This window comes from Rhinolophus ferrumequinum, chromosome 8 (assembly GCF_004115265.2).
Source record: "Rhinolophus ferrumequinum isolate MPI-CBG mRhiFer1 chromosome 8, mRhiFer1_v1.p, whole genome shotgun sequence".
Lineage (NCBI taxonomy): Eukaryota > Metazoa > Chordata > Mammalia > Chiroptera > Rhinolophidae > Rhinolophus > Rhinolophus ferrumequinum.
Window position 1 is genome coordinate 33,439,331 of NC_046291.1, and position 23,470 is coordinate 33,462,800.

Below are 23,470 nucleotides of genomic sequence, written 5' to 3' on the forward strand. Positions count from 1 at the left end.
TCAAATGATGGAGATATAGTGTCTATAATATATAGCCCATTATATATAATGATGATGCTAACGTTGGTTGAAGATTCACCCAGCACCAAGCACTTGGCTGAAGCACTCCACACAAATCCGATCAACTACTCCCATGAGAAGGTACTATTAAAATCTCCATTTCAAAGATGAGGAAACTGAGACGGAGAGGTTGTGGCTTTTGTAGAGATATATGGCAGGTATGTTAAGGCACAGAGATTGGAACTCAGACAGTCTATCATCAGAGATGGAACTTTTAACCATGACACTTATAAATGTGTTTTCTGGATGAACAATGATATGTTAAAAAAATTTTTTTTACTTGAATTCTATTTACTCCAGGAGTCACTCACGTATATTTGGAATGGAGTTGTCCCTGTAAAAGGATGATTTAGCATTCTCTTCTCTCAGCTGAGAATTCTTTGCATTCATTACACATGTGAGAACTGCGAGTTCTTCCATTTGGCAGTTTTGAAAACACTCTTAGGGAGAAGAATAGGAAGCTCTTTTCTTTCCTCCTCTTTGGCTTCCTTCTGGGAAAAATCCAGAGGCTCATACCTGTAGGGCCTGGTGTCCGTCCTCCAGAGTGGGTCACTGCACAATAGGACCCGGAATGCTGGTTCCACATGGGGACAGAGGTCGGCTCCCTAAACCAAGTGAACAGGCTACTGAGGAACAGTCTTTGTTCTATTTATTTGTTTTGATAAATCACTCTGGTTTTGGACTTTGTATGGCATTTCTCTGCTTCTCTGACTGCTCTCCAGTCAGGGTTATTAGTTTTTCATAATAACTTTGTTTTTCCAGAATCTTCCGGCTTTGGTAAGACAATTATTAAAACAAACAAACACATACATCTTTAATTTTTTTAGTTAGCAAGCAAAGATTACCTCTGCTGTTCAATCACATTGTTGTCTGAAGCTGTGTTGCCAGAGAGGGAAAGAACTGAAGGGAGACAGTACAGTATCAGTATCAGAAGGCATTTGAAGCAGCCATTTGCACTAGGCAGCTGCTCAGATGCTGTCCAGTAGGTTACAAAAGTTCAAAAATCATGTTTTCTTCAAGAAGCTTTATAAATAGAGTTTGAAAAGGAAGAGTCAAGTGATAGGTTAGGATGATTCACTGAGATTTTTGACCTTTTGGCTCACAGTTCTTCCAAGGCAACTTACTAAGATGACCATTCTTGTTTGTGCAATGAAAAATTCATGTCAGATGAATACTTAGACAATGCTCCATAAATTATCCCTCTGACATGCTTTGCATACTTTTAAACTCAGAAATATTTATTTTCCTCACTAATTAGCAATGATAGAATACCGATATTTAACTTGCAACCTTTAAATGAATAGTAAGGATACTTAATTTGCATTCCAACAAATTTTAAATGTTTTCAGGTGAAAATGGAAAGTTTTAGGAAGTAATTGCAAAATAGAAATTCATTCATCTAGAGTTCCTCCTTCAATATAAAACATATTTCTGAATAACAAATACATAGTCTCTCTTTTATTTTTCCATTGAGTTATGATGTTCTCCTGCAACATATTTTAAATAACAGTAAAAGCATATGTGGAAGTTATCTATATTTTTACAGTTTTAAATTGACTTATTAAATGCTAGTACAACAAGAAACGTTATCAACTCAGCCCTCTTTTTCATCCTTTTCAAAATTTTTCAGTCTTTCCTTTCCCTACCCAATTTTTGGCATATTTGAGGCTGGTAAATATGGAGGCCCTAACATTTATTAAGAAAAGTTTGGTGGCTCTTGACTGGGAATGATGTGGAATGATGTAGTGTGTGTCCAAGGCAAAGGCTTTTTAAAATGTAAGGATCTGCCTCTCACATCTCCCCAGATCAGCTCCAAATATGGACCTTTTAGGCCAACCACTGTGGGCAGTTCTTAGATAGGTACCTGTACTCCACACTGTTCTGTGGTATCCATGGAGACCAGGTGGATGCCTGTCCCCAAGTCCACCATCAAGTCATAAAAATGATTGATCAGAATTGAATGCTTCTAAGTTCAGATCATAATGAAATATCTCTTGAGTCCTTAGACGATCACAATAACTAATTTTTTTAAATTATTTTTCCTGATTATAAAATTAGTACATGCTTACTGTTGAAGAAAATTAAATCATCAAAAAGTACCCCTATGATCCCCACCAATGTGTCTCCCCAACTCCATCCCAAGAATTTCTGTTGACAATTTGGTGAAACTTCCATATTTTTCAGTGCATTTCAGAATGTATACATACATAACATAAAATATGTAATTATTACTTTTACTTTTACGGAAATGATTATAGTCTATTTGAGCAATTGGTTTTAAAAATAACTACTATACCACAGAAAGAAAGATTTGAGGAAAGGCCAGCATTTGTATTCAAGTTTTCATTTATATTTTTCCGTCACAATCAAAGTGAAAGAGGATTACCCCTTTGTAAACAGCTATTAAGTTGCAAACCCCGAATGTGCAAACTTACTGACAGTAGATTGATTTTTTAAGTTAAACTCTGCATACAGAAGTCTTGTCTGTAGAATAAAGCATTTTAATCCTGTGTAAATGTACGTACGTATGTGCTAATTGCAGTTTTTGAAGCATTTGCTCCCTCTACAAAGCCTACTAATCTTTGGTAATTATTTCACTTTGTAGCAAAGATTCTTATTCACTAACTCTATGTTTTACCAATATACATGGCTAGAAAAAAATATTTGCTGAAAAATAAGTCTTAGGGAGCTGATGGTAATAATAACCAATAATAGAATTCACTAGAATGAAGGGCCATGCAATGGATATTATTGTGACGGTTATATAGTGGTCATATTATAAGAGACAATGTCTTGGCCTGGAAATTCATGCTCTTCCCCCAGATCTGAGAAGACTCCCTTTTTGGTGTAGGTTTCAAATATTTTGCTAATCGAAGTGCAAATGGGCACAGCCTTTCTCAAAAGCAATTTGCCGGTGTTTACCAAGGGCCTTAAAAATATTCATATTCTGATCCAGTAGTTCTGCTTCTAAAAATTTTGCTGAAGGAAATCATCTTAAATGTAGATAAACATTATTGATAAGTATGTTTATTCCTATGTTTTACTTAATGGCAAAATTTGGGAATAGCCTAAATGCCTAGTAATTGTAGACTTGCTAAGTAAATTCTCTAAATACTGGTAACATGTAACCGTTTGCATTTACATTAATGAAACAAATTAATGACATCGGAAGTGTTTGTGATGAAATGTTTGGCGGGAAAGCATGACACCAAACTCTTTCTACACTATGAGCTCAATCATGGGAAATTTCTACATATATGCTCACCCAACTGGAAGGAAATTTTCCAGAATATGAATACTGACTATCTTGGATATTCAGTGACTTCTGTTTTCTTCTCTTTATTTCATTGCATTGTCTAACTTTTCTAGAAAGAGAATATTACTTTCTCAATGAGAAATATTATTTAAAACAAATGCATATAGTATCTTTCTAGATTGGTCTAAGCCATTCAGGTAATGTTTACATTTTTCAAGATTTTGTATTTTTCATTTTGGCATAGATAGGTATGTGTATATAGTTCGGATATACAAACTAAGCATTATAGTATTAATGTTGTATCTTGTAATGGTATATTTTAGTTTTAAAATATCAGCTTCCTTAAGTTCAATATAATTGATAATGAGAATAAAGTTCAAGATTTGAGGGAAATACATAGAATGTTTTGTGAAACAAAATTTGCTAATGAGACCTCTAAAATACCTGATATCTAAGAGCGTGATCTGCAATTTAGTAACTTACTGCTTCCATAATGATGCAGACATTTGCTTCTGAACAGGATAGCCAGGAAATAGAACCTCAAAATAACTTACATTGTGTGCCCTATATACTAGGTGCTGTTTTATCAAGCTAGAAGTGCATATTGGCTCCCATAAGTACAAGTACATACTACGTATTTTTTTCTCCCTGGTCTGCTTCCCTCTACTCACTCACCTTTTCCTGTAACTTCCTTCAGCCTTTTCCTTTTTATTGGGAAATAATTCACATACCATAAAACTCACCATTTTAAAGTATACAGTTCAGTAGATTTTCGTATTTTCACAAGGTTTTATAATCACCACCATTATCTAATTCCAGGTCATTTTGTCACCCTCCAAAAAAACCTCATACCCATTAGCAGTCACTCCCTGTCCCACCTTCTTCTTGATTCCTCCTTATTTATTAATTTTGAAAGGCTCTGAAATTATGTGGGAGATTACCCACTTATCAGTAATACATGTTGCAGATATTTTCACATGTCAATTTTCTTTATTGCCAGAGTGTGGGGGAAGCCTTTCTAACTACAACTCAAAACCTAAGACCAATAAAAGAAAAGACTGATACATCACCCCTGCCCACCCCCAAAAAATAATCAGGGTAAAACACCAAAGACAAATGAAAACCTAAGGGGGAAATATTTGCAACATGTATTACTGATAAATGAGTAATCTCCCAAATATTTTAAGAGCCCTTGAAAAATCAAGGAATAAAAGACACCCCCCACACACACACACACACACTTAGAAAAATAGGCAAAAGTCATGAACGAATAGTTCATAGAAAAATATAAACAAATGGTCCTTCGATATATGGAAAGATGCTCAACTTTCTTAATAAGAGAAATTCAAGAGAGAACTATACTGAGATGCCAATTCTCACCCATCAGATGGCAGTTACTCAAAAGCTTGACATGGCTGTGGGGAAAAGGCTTACTCATACATTGATGCTGTAATTGCAAAATTACCCAGTGTCTAAAGAGGGAAATTTGGTAAAATTGAACAAAACCACATACTCATTAACCCTTTGACCTAGAAATCCTCCTCCTGGGAATTTACGCTGAAGATACACCCAACGAATAGGAAACAACATGTGCAAGAGGTTATTCACTGCCATGTTCCTGATAAATATTATATTACAACCTAAATGCTCATCCATATGTGATTGGTGCACTTAACTAGTACATTCATACAATGGAAAACAATAAAACTGTACAAAAACGAGGAAGATCTCCAAGAAGTGATCTCTAGGAGTGAATTCCAGGATATATGGTTAAGTGGGGAGAAAAGGTGTGAAAGAGTTTATGTGCTTATTTTTGCAGAGAATCACAGGAAGCAGAAACCAAAACTAATGAAAATTATTACTGTAGGATATTGTTGAGGATGAGTGGAAGAGATACAAATGAGAGTGAGGCTTTCTAGAAATCGAATTTTGATTTTTGAAACATGTAAATGTTTTACATATTAATAAGATAAAATCAAAACCCAGTAAAAATTTTGAAAACAAACAGAATAAAACCATCCTCACTATGTGTCAAACTGGTAATAATAAGCACACAAAATAAAGAATTCAGGTAACTTTTGAACAAAGTACTCTCTGTATGTGCTAAAATCATTGCGAGAAAATTTGTTGGGAATAAGATATTTGCACAATCTCAAAGTGTCACCCCACACGTTGCTTGTTAATTACAAGCAATAAGGGGAAAAGATATTTTTGCAATAGAGAGTGTTGGGAGGCATCACCTTAACCAAGTAATCAAACCTCTTTTTTATCATCATAAAATATGCACAACATAAAATTTGCCATTTTAACTAATTCTAAATGTGTGGTTCAGTGGCAGTAAATACATTCTCACTATTGTGCAACCATCACCGCTATCCATTTTCAGAACTTTTTCATCTTCCCAAACTGAAACTCTGTAGCCAATGCAAGTATTCAAAATTTGCATCACCCATTAATAGAATAACTTGACTTTATGTTTGTGCTGAGGAAATGGAGTGGGAAGTGTACATCAACTCTGGGGTATTCTTGCAAAATGTTTAGCCTGAGTCTAGTAATGAAGAATGATCAGGCAATTCCAGAATGCAGAACATTGTACATGAATCTAGGCTTCGCCTCCAAAAATAGCAATCACATGAGAGACTATAAATACATACATGTATACATACATATATAAATGGCAAAAAGATTGTTTTAGATTAAAGGAAACTAAAGAGACATGACAACCAAACTCTATCAGAATCTTTGATTGGATCCTGGATTTTTTAAAAAAAATAGCTGTAAAGTACATTTTGGGGATAATTGGGAATATTGGAATATGCACTGTATTATATAAAATTATTATATCGAGGTTAAATGTCTTGGGTGTGATGATGGAATTATGGTTATGTGGGAGAGTTTGTTCTTAAGAGTAAAAAGTCATGATGTCTAACTTATTTTTAAATGGTTCTTCAAATATATGAATAGACTAATTATATTTACATATACCTATGTGGAAAGGGGGAGTAAGAAAGAAATATAAAATAAAAAGTTGGGGAAAAATAAGGCAAATTAAAACTAAACAAGATGAAAATGCTACATTATTATGTACTATAGATGATTAATATGATATTTTTTATAAATATAGACATCTTCAGTTCATAGTTTATGCTTTTACTTATTAGATTTTAAACTAGATAATCAAACTACATAAAATATATTCCCGAACTCTTGATTCCCTTTGGTTCTTATGCTGTAGTATCAGGTTTACAGAGGTCTTGAATTCAGCAGATGAAATTAAAATTGAATACATCTTCAGAATTACATTTTTTTCGGAATTTGATTACATTGTTCCTTCAGAGCAGGAATCTAGTTGTAAGATTTTAGATCCTTAAAGAAGCCAATATGGAAAGATTTTCCAAAAGCATTTCTGATAGACGTCCCTCTAGGCTGACTTAATAATACTCCTACTTCAGATGGTGCGTTGTCCCCTTGAAAAGCATTCTTAGACCTCAGAGCAGACAAGCACACAGAGCAGAAAAGAAATCAACATTGATCAACATGAGTGACTAGCATAGAAGGTAGTATCTGAATCAACCTGAATCCTTATGTTACCCTATATTAAAAAATGTCTTCCAGGAGGTGAAATTGACTGTGTGGATAAGGACGGCAACACTCCTCTCCATGTGGCTGCAAGATACGGTCATGAGCTTCTGATTAACACCCTAATAACCAGCGGAGCTGACACAGCCAAGTAGGTTACTGCACAGATATGGTGGCATAATTGCCGCATGTGGGAATACTGCCAAAGGGATTCTGTCATGCAGTAGATAGTTTCCATTTATCCAGGTTAAGGTGGATTTGAACCAGTATGCTAAACACAAATTAAATTTGAACTAAATTAAGTGACTTTTAATGACAGATGCCAGGAAAAACCAATTTTACTTTTCAGCTACCTCAGAAAGAGGTCTATTCAGTTGTTTTAATTAAAGAGACTTGAACTTTATTCCTCATTCTGCGTTCTGATATTCTTCTGTTCTTTGCGATGTTCAAGGTTAGTAAAGCAGGAAAAATAAAACATAAGTGAGCAAATTCAGAATATTTTCAGGGTGCTTGCTTCATTTTAATCATACAATTATAGGGTACAATTGAGTAAATATGCTACATAGGGAAAGGGGACCTGAATTCATTTTACCCTTCAGTTCAACAAGAATATGTAAAGCATTTGTACCACTCTGTCACAATGCTGGGTGCTATGGGAAATTTCAGATATAAGTTACCTGGTTGGTTCCTTCAAAAAGGTCGTAATTGTATTGGCAGCCCAAGGCCTGCTTACGACAAAGAGCCATGACAGAAAGGATAAATAAAGTCCTAAATGAAACAGGACTTAGGCAGCAAAATGTTTGGTGTGGACAATACATGCCATAGAATGCAGACAGGAAGGAGATAGGTCAAAGGGGACCCAAGTTTTCAGAAAAGGCTTCAAGGAGAAGGTGAGTTTTAGGTAGGCTTTGGAGTATGAGAATTATTTGAGTAGAGCAGAAGGTGGCAGGCATCCCAAGCAGGGAGGAAAGCAGAAACAAAAGACGAAGAGAGTACAACCCTGGGAAGAGCTTAGCCTGACAGAGCAGAGGGAGTGTGATGGTACCATGCTCTGTCCAGAGGCAGTATCGGGTGGCAGGTTGGGAGCCCAGGTTTTCGTGGGCACTACGTGGGCTCCCGTCCAAGCCACCTTACTTGTGAGTTGTGTGACCTTGAGCCCATTGATCAATCTCTCTGGGCTTTTGATTTCTTCACTTGAAAAATGAGAGTAATAATAGTACTTATCCATAGGTTCGTTATGCGGATTAAAGGACTTGATTACTAGTAAAGCTGTCTGGTATAGGTTAAGATCTGTATGAGTACGAGTTATATAAATATATCTGTTAAGGTTATTAAACAAGATAATCCATGTTTAAAAGCTCTTGGAACAATAACTTACTATAGCACATAGTAAGCTATCAATAAATATTAACTAGTATTTTATTACTTAGTAATATGTAGTAGAATCAAATTAGCAAGGGCCTTAGATGGCTGAATAAAGAGTTTAGCCTTCATCACAGAGACTGTGGGTAACAATAACTAAATTTTCAGGAGAACAACAATATGAGGGCCAGTGTAAATTAGAAATGTTATTTTATTTGTCAATTTTGTGCAATAGAATTGTAAAATCTTGCTTGAGAATGAGCCAAGATATAAATGGTCCAGGAAAGTGGTAGGTTTCAATGATCTTACGGGCTCCCAGTCTAGTGGTAGAGATAAGCCCAAGAGTAAATGATTGCAGTTTTGTGAGGTTTGTTATGGTGAAGGTTTGGACCAGGCAGGTGGGACCAGTCAGAGTAACACTGACTCTCTGGGTTCTGCAAAAGTGGTGACATTTCAGCAAAAGGAAGGATGGATAGGAGTTTGCCAGGCGGACAGAACTGTCTGAGGTTAAAAGCTAGAGGGGGAAGTGAGGAAGGACATTGCAGGAAGGAGGAACAGTATATACAAAGCACAACATCTGAATGTGTTGAAAGCAAATTCCTAAGGCTGGATTATCTGATGTGTTTGGGGGAGTGGAAGAAAATGAGGTGGAAGGGCGGGAAAGGTCACATCTTGAAGGACCTTCCATGCCCTGCTAAGGAATTGGATTCTATCCTGAGGCATTCGGAAGCTGTTACAAAATTGTGCGTGGGTGTAGGGTAAGTTGTGTATACTGATCCCATTCGTGTGAAAGATTGCTCTGATAGCAGGCCAGACGTATTGGAGGTGGTCCAGACTAAAAACCATTGGCAGCCTCTTGCGAAAGTCCAGGGAAGAAAAGATGAGGGCTCATGTTTACGACAAGGCTGGAAGTGGACAGAGGAGAAGCAGCATGATGACAAATAGTCAGAGCAGTAGGTGTCTCCTTTCAGAACAGAAGGGAATCTGCTTGAAGCCTAAGGACCTTATTGGCTGGGATGTTGCAAGCTGAAGGAAGCAGCTCATTATGTGGAAATATGTGCGAGGACTCAGGAGTCTCTTAACCAGATTCCGGAGTTCCCAACCAGATCCCGGCTACCCAAAGCCAGTGTTCATTAAGCAGAAGGAAAATATCTAGGCACAGACCAAGTTCACCTGTGATGTGTTAGTATTTTCAGTGATACTTTTCTTTCAACTCCCAGTTACTTGGGGGAATCTTGGCCAAGCAACCATGAATTTCTTTTTTCTTTCAGATTTGAATCTGTTTGAGGGATAAAGATAAACTGGGCCCAATCCTTACTGAAAATTTCCAAAAACACTTTTAACTCAATAAGTACAAAGTTTATTTCCTCATAATTATCTTGCCTTCAGTTTTTGCAAACACATACAATTTGACAAAAGTGCCCTAGAAATAACATTGTTGTTCAAGTAGCCTTTCCTTCCATTGGCTGTGCTTTGTCCTGGGGACACTGAGGAGGGAAACATTGTTCCAGCTTCAAAGAGCCACATCTACTTTCTTTTGTCACATCATATCTGGGAATAAGAATACACCCTTCAGTAACAGTGGTTCATTAGGACTTGATTCAAAAGGAACCACAGAAATGTCTGTAGGTTGCAAACATCAAGGACCAGGCATCATTGTTATCAGTTATATTCAAATGCTGTAATTCAGGGGTACATGATAAATACTTGGAATGACATAGATAAAAGTAATAAGAAATTGATTTGGTTTGGGTTGAACAGTCAAGTTAAGAATCATAAAATCATTTGATGATCAAAAATTATCAAATATTTTTGTTTCACCCACTTGGTGGGAAAAAAATTAACCAATCCCACTGTGGGGACAGAACCAGGAGTCCAGTTTCCAGGCTCTCGGCCTCACATGGAAAGGTACTCACTCGGGTAGTAAATGGCCATCAACTGTGATTGGATGGCCATCAGCTGTGGCTAGTTGGCCGTCAGCTGTAACCAGTGAGCCACTGGCCAGTAATATAACTGCCATGGCTACACCAGAAGAGAAAAGATGGGGCCTAGCAAGCAGATGGTGGCTGAGCTAGCAAGCGCGGATTGCGAGACGCGGATGCTGCCAGCAAGAATATAGTGGTATGACTCCCCCATCTATGGCTCCATGGGTGTTCCTTTTTGGCCTCACCAAGTCCTGCGTTCTCATGTGGGGAGCGGGACCAGAGACCCCGCATGACACTCTGCATGACACCCAACTTCCTTCAGAGAGTTGTGTGATAATTATAGTAAAGGATTTTGAAATGTAGAAAGGTAACAGAAATGCTAGCTGATCGTAATTTATTCTTAGCTTTTTAGGAATTGTGCCTGATTTTTAGGAGGTACAACATGATTATAACTTCAAAAATGACTGCTGATGACCCAACTAAACTAGTAATAACTACAAAAGACAATTATAATATTAATATTAACATGTGTGGTAAAGGCTTACCAAAGGCCAGACCCTCTATTTAGCACTTCGTGTGCATTTTCTCAAATAATTTTTACAATTACTCTACAAGATCAACCGTGTTGTTATCTTTATTTTCTGGATAAAAGAACCATTATGTACTTGCCGAAGGTCAAATAGCTAGCAAATAGCAAAACTAGAATTCAACCTTGAAGTTTCTGATCCCATCACCTTAACCACAGGGTTCTTTACCATATTGTCTAAGGGAAGGCTTTAGAAAAGACTGGATTTGAGAAGGGACAGCCATGTCTCTCTGGTGCCAAGGGGAAGGCTTAAAAGAACTGATATTCTAATGGTGCAAAAGCCCTTTCCTCACCTCTGAGAGCTGTCTACAATTTATTCTGACCTCATCTATTTTGAAGTAACTGGATGGAAGATGCCAGCTAACAGCTAAATTAGAAATGGCTAATACAAATGTGTTACATTAATTTTATGTCTGGTCAAATAAATGTAGCAATTTAACTGGAATTGGTCTCCTCTTTCCTGTAATTTATGCATTGTTAAGTTTAGTGTTAGCTGACATCTTTATTTCTTGATCTTCTTTAATGTATACCTGATGATGTAAGAGTGATGATTCTTACTTGACAAAGACAGCCAAACTCTAATTTTCCTGCTAAAGATTTTATGATCCTTCCTTTATAGGTGATCTTATTTTAAAACAATAAAGGAGTAATTTTATTTTGAAATGTATGAATCATTTCTGAAGTGATTAAGAGATTCTGAATTCTACTTTTATTTTATTTCCAATCTTGACCTGATGTTTTGTTTACCTAGTCTAACCATAGCAGCATATTCAAGTTCAAATGTCAATATTACTTGAGTCTAAATTAATATGTTTTCATAACCTACACTGAAGGTAGTGACTGTTTATTAACTATGGAATAAAAAATATACATCAAACAGAATTTTTGCTAGATCTTTTAGAGTAGATTTACCTCCCTTATTTTCTCAGGTTTATAAGTAACAACAACAAAAATTACATAATTAGCTAACATAGAGTGTGATGAATTATCTAAAGCCAATGGTGTTAAGTAGTAAGGTTGATTAGAAGTACTGATAATGAAGTTTAAGGAATATGTTATAATACTGTTGCTGTCATACTATCCCTTATACTTTTTTAAGTTTTCATAATTGGTTTCTTATAGAGTTTAATGTGATTTTTCTTGAATTAATTTGCTTGTATTATTTTATATAAATATTTTCATGCATCTTTATAAAATATATGATACATATTATATATAGTGTATATATACATATATATGTATATATGATACATATTATATATAGTGTATATATACATATGTGTGTATATGTATGTATATATAAATATGTATATAATGTATGATATAAAATGTTAAAAAATATATTTTTTAATATATTTATATTTTATATGTGTGTGTGTGTGTGTGTGTGTATATATATATATATAAAGAATGAAGAAAGCTCAAAGAAATCTTCAGTAATCCAGTCCTTGACTTTAAGCATGTTCTTTTAGGAACTTGAAAACACCCTAGAAAATATTCTATCCGTTTTCATCTTCCAAATGTCCAGAGATATTTAATCATATATTTTTGCCTTAACTGCCCCAAATAAATAAAATGGTTGGATAAAAGCTCATTACCTTCAAGTTCCATTGAGTGAGAACTTTTAAACCATGTTATACATTTTAAAAATGAGTATGTTTCCCTGGCATCAAGAGAGACAATATAAATACGTAGTAGCATAAATAGAAAAGCTTTTCTCCCATCCTCCAACTTCCTCCTCCTTTTCATGAGCGTCAAGGTTGTCACTGATGCAATTGCTTTTCAGAATTTCTTTTTTGTAAGTGATGAGAGAGGCAATTACAAGCAGTTCTCCTCTGCGTGACACTGCCCGGAAGACGGGCAAATTGCATCTCTTGATGGATGCGGGCTATTATATACACTGGGTTGGAAATCTCCATATAGGGAAAGGAAAATGAACAGAGGGAAGACTGAACAAAAACACTAGTAAATAGAAAGAAGTTTTCATGGAGAGAGAGAGGGGGTTGATTGCTAGCAGACTCAGATCTTGCAGAACACTGAATACCATGCAACATCTGTGAATATGTATATGCTTTCACCTAGTCCGCACACATCATAGTAACTTTTGAGATAGCAAATAAAATTCACGTATCCAAAACTTAACAAATTCAAATCATATGTGTGTTTTTTTTTTAAAATGAAGACTAGAATCTAAAAATGGGCCACTTTTTGCTGGAGAAGAATCTTGGATAATTAAAGCTGCAGGTGTCAATAGACCTACTTGCTTGTGTTGTGCAGAAGATTTACAGAATCTGAAATATGAGAATATAATGAGATATTATGAGAAATGATCACTAACATTATAAATGCTTATAAATACACAGGAATCGCCTGGTGGTGCTGTTTGTTAAGAACTACAATTCAGCACCCGGCTTTGGGTCCTTATTGGAGGAGAGGTGATGGGCAAGAGGACGAGAATTTAATTCTGAAGGCGCTGCGATCAAAAGGCTGCCTTTCCCTTAAGAGATCATCCTGGGGACTGTGTTGTGGTGGGAGATTGGTCAAAAAAGTCCTTTTCTAGCTTTTTTGTGTAATATTGTTAGCTTCCCTTATGCTAGATTTATGAAATGTATGCAAGATAATGTTTATTACTTTTAAGTGCGTTTATGTTGCCGGTATCCTGATGTGGGTTAATGTGCAGTATAAAAGTCTATTAGAAAGGCGAAGTTGTACTTGCAAAAGGTAAACAGTTTTTACTCTCATCTAAAATTTATTTTTAATAACACAGCCATTATTAACTCTTAGCAAAGTGCTTGGCACATAATTGGTCAACAGTAAATCTTTATTTATTAATTCAAGGGATAAAACAGGTTGCTTTTCGAAGTTGAGAGTATCTTGTTATCCGCAGCTCTTCGTATAGTGTCTGATACTTACAAAGTGTGCAATAGATGAGTGAATGAACGAATGAACAGAGACATCAAATTGATAACCTGCAAGAGAAAAGGGAGGGAAATTAATTTTAAATGTAAAGTGTCACATAATGTTGACGTGAAACTTTCTTAAAAATGTATATCCCTATTTCTATGGGCTTTTAATTCTGATTTAGGTCCAATACTTGATTATTTGAAGGTAGAGAATGATTGCATCATTATTCCTCGAGTGGAAGAATTACAAAATTATCTCATCCAAGAGTCCCTGAGTGAGATGTCATGGATTTAATTTCCATCAGAGAACTGGTACTTGTCCTTCTGCATGGCTCTTGAGATCTGTTACCATGAGCTGCTCTGTTTTTCCTCCTCAGGTGTGGAATCCATAGCATGTTCCCCTTACATTTAGCTGCCCTAAATGCTCACTCTGACTGCTGCAGAAAGTTGTTATCATCAGGTAAGTAACTCCATTCCCACAGATGAGGTTTAATGTGTCCTATAAGCGAGCCACATGGCTTCAAGTGTCTGCTCTGAGTGAGAGGCTGGCTGTGCTTCACGTCAATCATTATCTGCTCTGGGGACAGCTCCCAGCAGTCCTTGGTGTTGGAAGTGTCGGAATGTCAGTATTCCTGCCCCTGAGTGAGAGTCTTGTCTGTTTTTTCAAGTTAAAGCGTGGGTGATCCTGACTGAGAGACAAACAGGGATGGCCATCACTTATAGAAAGTTTGTCATCATCAGACAGCACATCTTTAAGACTTAAAATGGTGGCTTAACATTTAATATTTTTCTGCGAAGGAAAAAGGCCAGATCCCCCACATTTTGACTGTAGAAAATAATTATGTTACCTTCCAACTCTGTGGGCTCTGAAAAATCACTATAGTTGATCCCCCGCCAACTAGGTTTAATTTTTACTTTTTTAATGTGGGCCTATTTGGAACCAAGAAATTCCTCCTGGTTTGGAGCTTTGCTAATGTTTCTTATCACTGCTTCTGCCAACCTCCATGTTCCTGGCTTTCAAAGGTGATAGAGATTTGCAAAGCAAAGATTGTTTATTAATTAATTCAATAGATATTCCAGAGGCATTTTTTTCCTTTAAGTATTTTACCTATGGTTAATTCTGCTTTCACTGCTTTTGGCATGTGCAAAAATAATCCCTGCATGGAAGCATGTTTCCCAAATCTTAAACCAACTGAAAGTTCATCATACACTTAAGAAAATGTCTATCCCAGCATGTTAAGATTACTCCTTTGCCTTCCATGTTTTCTCCATGTGTTCTGTCTGCCTATCTATTGCCCTACTTACCTCAAATTGGTTTCATAAATTTCCATCCTGGGATTGAAATACGGGGGCTGTGGTTCACTCAGAGCTGAATGTGAAAATAAATTCTTCTTGACTTCACGGTTCTTCCTATAAAATTGCCAAGCTTGAGCAGTTGCCATTCGTTTCCATGACAACCTCTTTCTGACTACAATTGCTTGCGTCCTGGTTTTTCTACTAACTGATTTTTCTGTCTCTGCAATGTTTCTTGTGGTTTAACTAGGACAAAAGTATAGCATAGTATCCTTGTTTAGTAATGAGCACGTGCTGTCTGCAGGCTTTGAAATAGACACCCCAGATAAATTTGGAAGAACGTGCCTTCATGCTGCTGCTGCAGGAGGGTGAGTAGTTAGCAATTTTAGTTGTTATTGTATGACTTAATTACTAATTCATCTTAATTGACTTAAGTTGTCTGTGAATCAATCAGTTTCCCTAGTAAAATGGGCAAAAATCATTTCTACCAAAACCAAGTATCCCTGTTCCAGTTCTAGTTTACTTATTTGCATTTTTGTTTTTCCAAAGAAAAATTTTAGCCCATCTCATGTAGAAAATATTTTTTCATTTGTTTTCATGTCTCTCGCTTTACTTTCTTTTCTTTCCATTTTTTTTTTAAATTGTAGATTTTCAGCCTATAGAATATGCATCTACTTGGTACTCCCTGTACTGAAAGAAAATAATTTGAGATTTGTCCCTAAGATTTTCCTTTTGGTTGCTGGTAGGTGGGTGATGATCAAGGGAATTCCAGATTGAGTTAATTCGTGTTCATTTTCAAACATTTTTCGTCCTTATTTCAAAATTGATTTTTAAGTCTTTATAATGATTAAATGTGAACAATGGTTGAGAAAACCCAAAGAATAGGAAAGAAGTGATTTAATCCTTGCCTTTTTTTTTTTTAAGTTATAAAGAGAATTTTTCATCAGCTACTCCTTTTCATATCAGTGGTTAGATTAAGGCTCTGATTGATATATTGTTGATATATGACCACACATTGACAAATCATCTCTCAGATGACCTTGTTTTGGTAAGGTGTTGGTTCTTAATCAATTTCCTAGTCCTTAAGGAACAGCAACGTTTCTCCATTTATCTGTATATTACTAAAGGCATTACCTATTTATCAGAGGTGGATTGAGTGTGAAGCTTTTTTTTTTTTTTAAGTCCTCAGCAAATATTTATTTTTATTAGTTGACAGCTACCTTTCTAATTGTGATTTTTTTTAATTTATTTTTAATTTATTGGGGTGACAATTGTTAGTATAATTACATAGATTTCAGGTGTGCAATTCTGTATCACATCATCCATAAGGAGTGTGAAGCTTTAATGCCCCTTACTTGCATAGTTCCCTTCTGCAATCTTGTATCTAGTTTTATATTCATAATTTTGTACTATTTTTTTTTTAAAGAACCTCCTTCTCCCCACCTCATTCCCCCAAATCATGTGAGTTTCATGAGCTACACAACTGAGATCTATCTCTGCCTTTGATCCTTTGGCTTCATTCAGTAACGACAGGTGCTTTATATCAACTTGTAATCTACACCAATGCATAATGGTCTCAGAAAGTTCTTGTTTTATGACTGAAACACCTACTTCTCTGAGAAAGGTGGCTATGAAGTGTGGATATGGGGTGGGAATAGCCCTGCTCAGGTTTATCATTAACGAGATCATTTTTATTATTTAAAAGATAAAACAGTAAATCCCAAGCCACTTCTTAGCATCCCAAGTTTAAAACAATGATGGATGATTGTCTTATTTTATGCCCACAATTTAAAAAATATCAGACCTGTACAGAAGGTGACAACACACCATTCTAGATTCATGTCTGAAAATCCTGTTAGAATTAATACTTAGCCAGATGCTGTTCAATAGGAAAATTCACTTCAGTGGGTCCTTTTCTCTCTACTAAATGTGATTTATTGCTTCTGTGAATGACAAAGAAGCTTTGGAAGATCACTATACTCCATTACAACATTTTCTGCCTTGGTTCTGCACATTCACTTACCTAGATCATAAAGACAGGGAAATGCAGCTGTTTCATTTCTCATTAAGGAGATTCTGGGTTGAAAATGGTCATCATGATGAATTCACTCTGCTGTGATAAAATGTAATGCTCATCCACTCTGGCTCATTGTTTAAATGTGACAAGAAATTATTATAGGTTTAAAGGGTTGTTTCATTAACTCTTCATAGTTTTGAAAGAGAATTTTAAGATAAACAATGAAAACCATCACTGAAAGTTTTAATCATGTAATAGTCATTAAATTTCTTAGTCATGGAATTGAAAATGTTTCATCAAGTTCTTTAAAGTACTGATTTATTAGCTTTGAGAAAAGAATTTTAGGACTTTGGATCCTTAATATGGCATTAGTCTAATATGTTCAGGTTATTTTTGTGTTAGCAGAATTTAAAGCTGAAGGGATCATTTCATCTCCATCTGCACTCTGCAGAAAACAGCTCATTCTGAAGATAGTCCAGCAATTAACCTCTACTATCTTAATGATGTTTTCCCTGTCTTTCTAGTAATGTGGAATGTATAAAACTCTTGCAGAGCAGTGGAGCGGATTTCCATAAAAAGGACAAGTGTGGGAGGTAGGTAACAGGGACCTCTGTTTCAAGTGCCTAAACAAAAGGATCAGGAGCAGTCCATCTGGAAGTCCTGTTATGTTGAGATGGTAAACAGGGAAGCTAACTGGGGAGATTCCATCCTCAGGGTATCCCTTCTTGTATTGAAACACCAGTAAAGCAGGCACAAGGCCCAAGAAAAGCATCTCTCCCAGACCGAAGCCCAGGGCTTCTGATTCCTTGGTCATTGGTCTTTCCATTAACCTACATCCCTACCCTCAAAGAGCTTATAGTTCAGTGGAGAAGGTGAGACAACACCAATAACAAACATGAAGGGAGTATCTGATAGGAGCTCAAAAGAGGCCCAGATAAGAGCTAAACAATCTCAGACAAAAGAAAGAACTTCTGGGCTTGAAGGAGGAGTTGGGTTTTGATGTGTAGAAGTGATTTAGGAAAGGGCATTCCAGGGAAGAAAACACATGGGCAAAGATAGAGGGAAGTGTGGACCTAATAGGGAAAACCTCAGGTCATTTAGTTTGAATTCAATAGTGGGCTCATCTGGGAGAGAGAAAGGTACTCCCTAAAAGTAGATTGGGACCACGCTTGGGAAGGTCTTCAATTCCAGACTAAGGAATAAAGGCTTTGTTCAGTGGGGAAGACCAAAAGTTTTGGGACAGGATTGTCATATGTGGGTGGATCTTAGAAAATCTAGTTCTTTTTTTTTTTTTTTTTTTTTGAAAACCTAGTTCTTCATGCATCATAACTAGAAATTCAATGGAAGTTTGATTTGAGCTAAGAAGGCTGGTAGGGATGGTATTGCAATAGTCCAAATGAGCAGAATGTAGACCTGAACCAGGATAGGCACAAGGAATGGAAAGAAAGGATAGATCTGTGGGTGGATGGCCTTGTCTGAAGCCACTGTTTTTGTAGCCTCAGTTCCAATTTAGACAGGCAAAGGAAGGCATCTCCCTTCACTTCCACACTCTGAGAGATGAAGAGCTTTCCACACCCATAGGAATTTCTGCTATCAGTGCTCGTGCTGATGATGTGTCTGTTTTTCAGACTGAGTAAAGTAATAAATTGCCGTTTGTTTTCCAGGACCCCTTTGCACTATGCAGCTGCAAATTGTCATTTCCACTGTATTGAGACATTAGTGACCACAGGTGCCAACGTTAATGAAACAGACGACTGGGGACGGACAGCGTTGCACTATGCTGCTGCATCAGACATGGATAGAAAGTAAAAACAGCCTTTTTTCTGTTTCTTCTGGGAGTAGGGCCATGGAGGGGGAGCAAACTAAACTTTGCTAAGTTTAGTTCATTCTGCCTCACAGAAACTGTGACAGAAGAATCTCTCTCACTGAGACCCAAAGGAATTAGAATTGCTTCATCTCTAACCTCAGTTTTCCCATTCTGCTTTCTTTATATGTGATCATTACATGTCACTGCACAATTACTTCTCTGTTTTGGGGTTGAATGCCAAGTGGAGCTGTCAAACGCAGGTTTTTAGTTCATTTAAAATCTGTTGTAATTTATTTTGTCATATGCTGCAGTTTTCATTATCACCACTTAAATGCTTCATTTGCTGTAAAACTGACATTTGCTGATACGTCATGTGTCGAAAGTATCCATCTAGGTTTGCATGATCCCAGTAACCTTCAAATGCGGCGTCAGAATGTATAACATAGGCACTATGGTGCCAAACCTGTGTGAGAATACTCTTTCAGGAGCTGGAGGACAGGAAGTTGGTTGCCCTGGACATGTTGGGATTCTGGGTAGCTAGGAATGGAAAGCGAACCAGTTTAGGGCGGGAAAGTGGGAGAAGTGCTTACAGTTTATGAGATTATAGTCAAAGATGTAAGGACCAGGGCCTCCTTCATGGGAACTTTTCAGTGACCCTGTCTGGGGAACTCTTGAGTTATTGGCCGCCTTGTGCTGTGGAATCGATTCTGGGTCAGTTTTAATTCCTTTTCTTGTAGAGCAGTGGCTTTCAAACAGTGACTCACAGTAAGAAGCCCATTTTTAGATCATGACCCAGTACACACAATCACATACGTATGTTTTATTTATTTACATGTAAAATGGAAACAAACATTTCATAAAACCGTATTTACTTTTACTGTGTGTAATGCAATCTGATACTTTCTCTTTCACTTGTATTTCAAAAAAAAAAACCAAACTATTGACGGCAACCCATAAAATTGACCTTACAATTTAGTGACGGATTGTGATCCATATTTCCATAGTTTGGAAAACACTGCTTGTTTTCCCCTTCATATTTGTATAATATTGACAAGTCAGATGTAGCACTCAGGATCCCATAGCCATGCAGGTTATTAATTCAACAAACATTTATTGAGTATCTACTCTGTGCCAGGCTATATGCTATTTACTTGGAATAGACTAGGGTAACAAGTGTACTTCATCTGTTAAAAGCTGGAAAAGGAATCCTGGATGATGAACAACTGTTCTGGTAGATAAGGGGTGATCAGGACCCCGTTCCTAGATATGTGAGATGCTGAACTGACAAGGAGGCAGCAAAGAATGTGGTAGGAGTCAGAGTTTAAGCTAAATCACCTCCTTTTTACTTGGGGAATTTAGAATATTTATGGAAGTGTGGAAAACTTGATTGTTGTCTTAAGTAACTGACACTTGGGTGGGACTTTTAGGAAAGTCGCATTCTTAATTGGATTGCTAGGGAGAGAACAGATTTACTGGATAGCATTAGAGAGAACCAGGTCTATCCTCAATGAAAACTCACTAGTGCTTATTTCTTTTGGGTTTGGGGGGAAATCATTGAGATTTACTTGGCACCAAAAATCGTTAGTAACTTGGCTATTAAAAAAATTAATTGTAATTTTTTATTTCCCTTTTCCTTATGCTGAGAAGTAAGACTACCTTAGGAAATGCCCATGAGAATTCGGAAGAACTTGAAAGAGCCAGAGAACGGAAGGAAAAGGATGCTGCATTGTAAGTTACCTCTCAGCTTAAGCACAAGGTGCAATTACTGATGCTTTATCTGCTTCTCTGGATTGCCACGTGAGCCAGCCTTACTATTTGGGGTTTCACTTGAGATCCTGAGAAACTGATGTGGACTTGTCTTTAAGGAAGAAGAACCTGTTCTTTTATTACATCCTTCAGTTATGCTATTTTCACACAGGGAACTCTTTCTAAAATTGTAAGCTTTGACATGACCACGAGTGGTCAGCAGTTTTGGGGGACCAGGTGTCTTAAATATCATTTCTGACTCTGTCATGTATCATGTGCCCAAGTGACATATTAGAACTCCTCTCGGGGCCTTAGGCTCCCCTTTGATGAGCTGGGGATAACTATTTAGCAGACTCTATAAATAACTGTTTGGGGATTTCAGTGTGAAATACACCACTTGCACTCTCCCTTTTGTCCCCAACACACATACATATCAACTTACAAACAGCCTCCTGTTCTCTGCAGACAGCTGCTCCGGTCCTCCCTCAGCCCACCTGCCTCTCTCTGGCTTCTTCTGACAGACGCTGAGGGGTTAGAGTGACTGCCATCACCCAGGGTGTGGATACACGGGGAGTTCTCACACTCCATCCTCAGAGAGTCCTGCCTGCAGTGCTGGCCAGTGCAGTGACCGGCACATAGTTGGTGTTCAATAAGTATTGGATAAGTGAACAAGTGAATGAACGGTGCCCACACTTGGTGTCCTGCCCCTGGGGACCCAGTGGATGTAGTGCTCTAATAGTCTGCGCACATACGGTCCTTAACTTGTTTATTCTTTTCTCCACTTGTCAGAGGAACCAGTTTCTCTGTGACCTGAATGCTTGTGTCCACTCTAGGGTCTTCCTACCGCCCACTGGACTCTCCTCCCATATCCAAATCATGGCATATAGTTAGAAGCTAGAAGTTGTATATAGACATTAGAAGGATAAAGTTAAGAGAGTGTGGCTCCAGTGCAGGTTGTGGGACACTACTTCAACTGTTCCTGAGGTGGGGACAGGAAACACAGCTGGGAATAAAGCAGAATGACCAAGGTTTTGCCTTAATATTCCAAAATTAAAATAACAGTATTAAAGACTGTAGAATTTTAAGCCTCCTCAACAAATGCTCTCTTCTCCAGTGAAATGCAAGCTTGCCCTGGGCCTGAGCAGCCCTCGTACCGCTGATGGAGCGGGAAAGGGCAGAAAAAGCAAGGAAAGTCAGGGACCAGCCTGCTGAGAGCTCTTGTATGCAGAGAGGCTACTCCCCTTGTCCAAATACACCCCTGACCTAATGTGCATCTCTCAATTTTGTAGCTTAGGTGCCAGAATTGCTAGTCAGGTTACTAGGAGGGGAAAAAGATAAGCATTCCTGGTTAAAACTTGATATCTGTTTTCCCTTAAAAAACAATGTGGCTTTCAGTTCAATATCCCACCTGTGAGTGAAGGCATATGGTGCTCGACTTTTTCTGTCTGATTTACTTCACTTGAAACCTGTGTAATTTTGCTAACCACGGTGACCCCAATAAATTTAATTTAAAAAAAAAACAGTGTGGAAAATATTTAAATTCTATACCACTTTTATTATTTCTAATAGCACTTTTGGTAGTATAATTCAGGTATTTTTCTGGATTAAATAACTCATTGGGAGCAATTCCAAATCTTTTCCAAATTACATATTAAATTTGTCAACTGATTTTCGAATGGAATCCTTTCAGAAGCTAGAAATTGTGTGTCCCCTAGAATGCTATTTCTATTGAATGGTTTTATTTAAAGAGCCAAATTCAGTTTAAAATGAATCACACCCAGGATCCTGTCCGTGGGCATTTCATTATCAAAATAAAAAAGGACTTCTACATAAGGTACAAATCACTAAGAACAGATATAATGATTCCAGTAATAATTTCATTCACTATGGAGCATTTTATGGATAAATCATGTGACATGTAGGTATTTGGTTTAAAAAATGTGGCTGTCATCAATTTTTCTAGAAATTAAATTATCATTTTAAGTTGTGTCTTTGTGTGATTTATTTACTCCTTTTGCCTTTTGCCAAAAGATAGGTAAATGTCATTTTAAGGTTTTTTTTGTGTAAACTATAGAAATTTTCCATTGGAAGATGTTAAAGTGTAGGCTTATACTTAGAATCTTACAGTTTTGATTGAATCCTCTTGGTCTTTTGAAGGAAGTGTTTGTCCCACTGTCACAGAAATAAAGCTGAAATTATGGAGCAGTGTTTCCTGCCTAGTTATTGTCTCTTTCACCAGCAGGATTGTACCATTTCCAATAAGCCCTGAACAGAACTCATTACATCCTCTGGGTACTTGTATCCTGGAGTGTGGGCCTCTTCAGGAAAGGTGAAACCACACGCCTTCCTCTAACCTATTCCAAAGATTGTAGCTTTTTCAGAAAAATTACAACTCTGTCAGAAAAGGCTTTTAAATTTTTTTATTTATTGTTTCTTTTAGTCTCTATTCCTAATGGTGCCAATTTGAGCCTTTTTCTTCATATATGGTTACTGAATTAATTCTTTATATTTTTTTAAATGTTTACCCATTCCTTTAATCCTTTTGTTGTTTAGGCTCTTCTTGGGTTCTTTTGTTGTTGTTGTTTTCTTATTCTTTTGAACTTTCATTTTCCAACCTTTTGACCTTAGAGTCTCCAATAGCAGGGTTAAAAATAAAACTTCCTCTCTGAGGTTTACCCAGTTGCAAGGGCCTGAACACGGCTGTTTTACAGTTGAGACTTTGTCTTTTGAACATGGAGCTCTAAAATATATTATTTGGTGATCTTGATAACAGAGAAGTTTTGTACCTTAAGATGAGAAGGGGAAAAAAAACAACTTAATTGCCCTCTTGTTGCTAAAGCCTTTCCTGAATTCTGGAATGGCTATTTTAAGCTGAAATAAAGGAAGCTACAGAAAACACACACAGACGCACACGCATACATGCATACACCTTCCAG

General features: G+C 37.0%; 1 protein-coding gene across 4 annotated transcripts in view; it reads left to right on the forward strand.

Moving 5' to 3' along the window:
• Nucleotides 1–23,470, forward strand: part of ANKRD44 (ankyrin repeat domain 44) — a 288,736-nt gene that overhangs the window by 181,904 nt on the left and 83,362 nt on the right. For 2 of the 4 annotated variants that reach the window (XM_033112215.1, XM_033112213.1), the window contains exons 10-15: nucleotides 6,932–7,046; nucleotides 14,049–14,131; nucleotides 15,215–15,332; nucleotides 17,506–17,574; nucleotides 18,646–18,786; nucleotides 20,436–20,516. In XM_033112215.1, coding sequence (XP_032968106.1) covers nucleotides 6,932–7,046; nucleotides 14,049–14,131; nucleotides 15,215–15,332; nucleotides 17,506–17,574; nucleotides 18,646–18,786; nucleotides 20,436–20,516 — 607 coding nt within the window. The remainder of the gene's footprint in view (nucleotides 1–6,931; nucleotides 7,047–14,048; nucleotides 14,132–15,214; nucleotides 15,333–17,505; nucleotides 17,575–18,645; nucleotides 18,787–20,435; nucleotides 20,517–23,470) is intronic. The other 2 variants (XM_033112214.1, XM_033112216.1) reach the window with 1 other exon arrangement.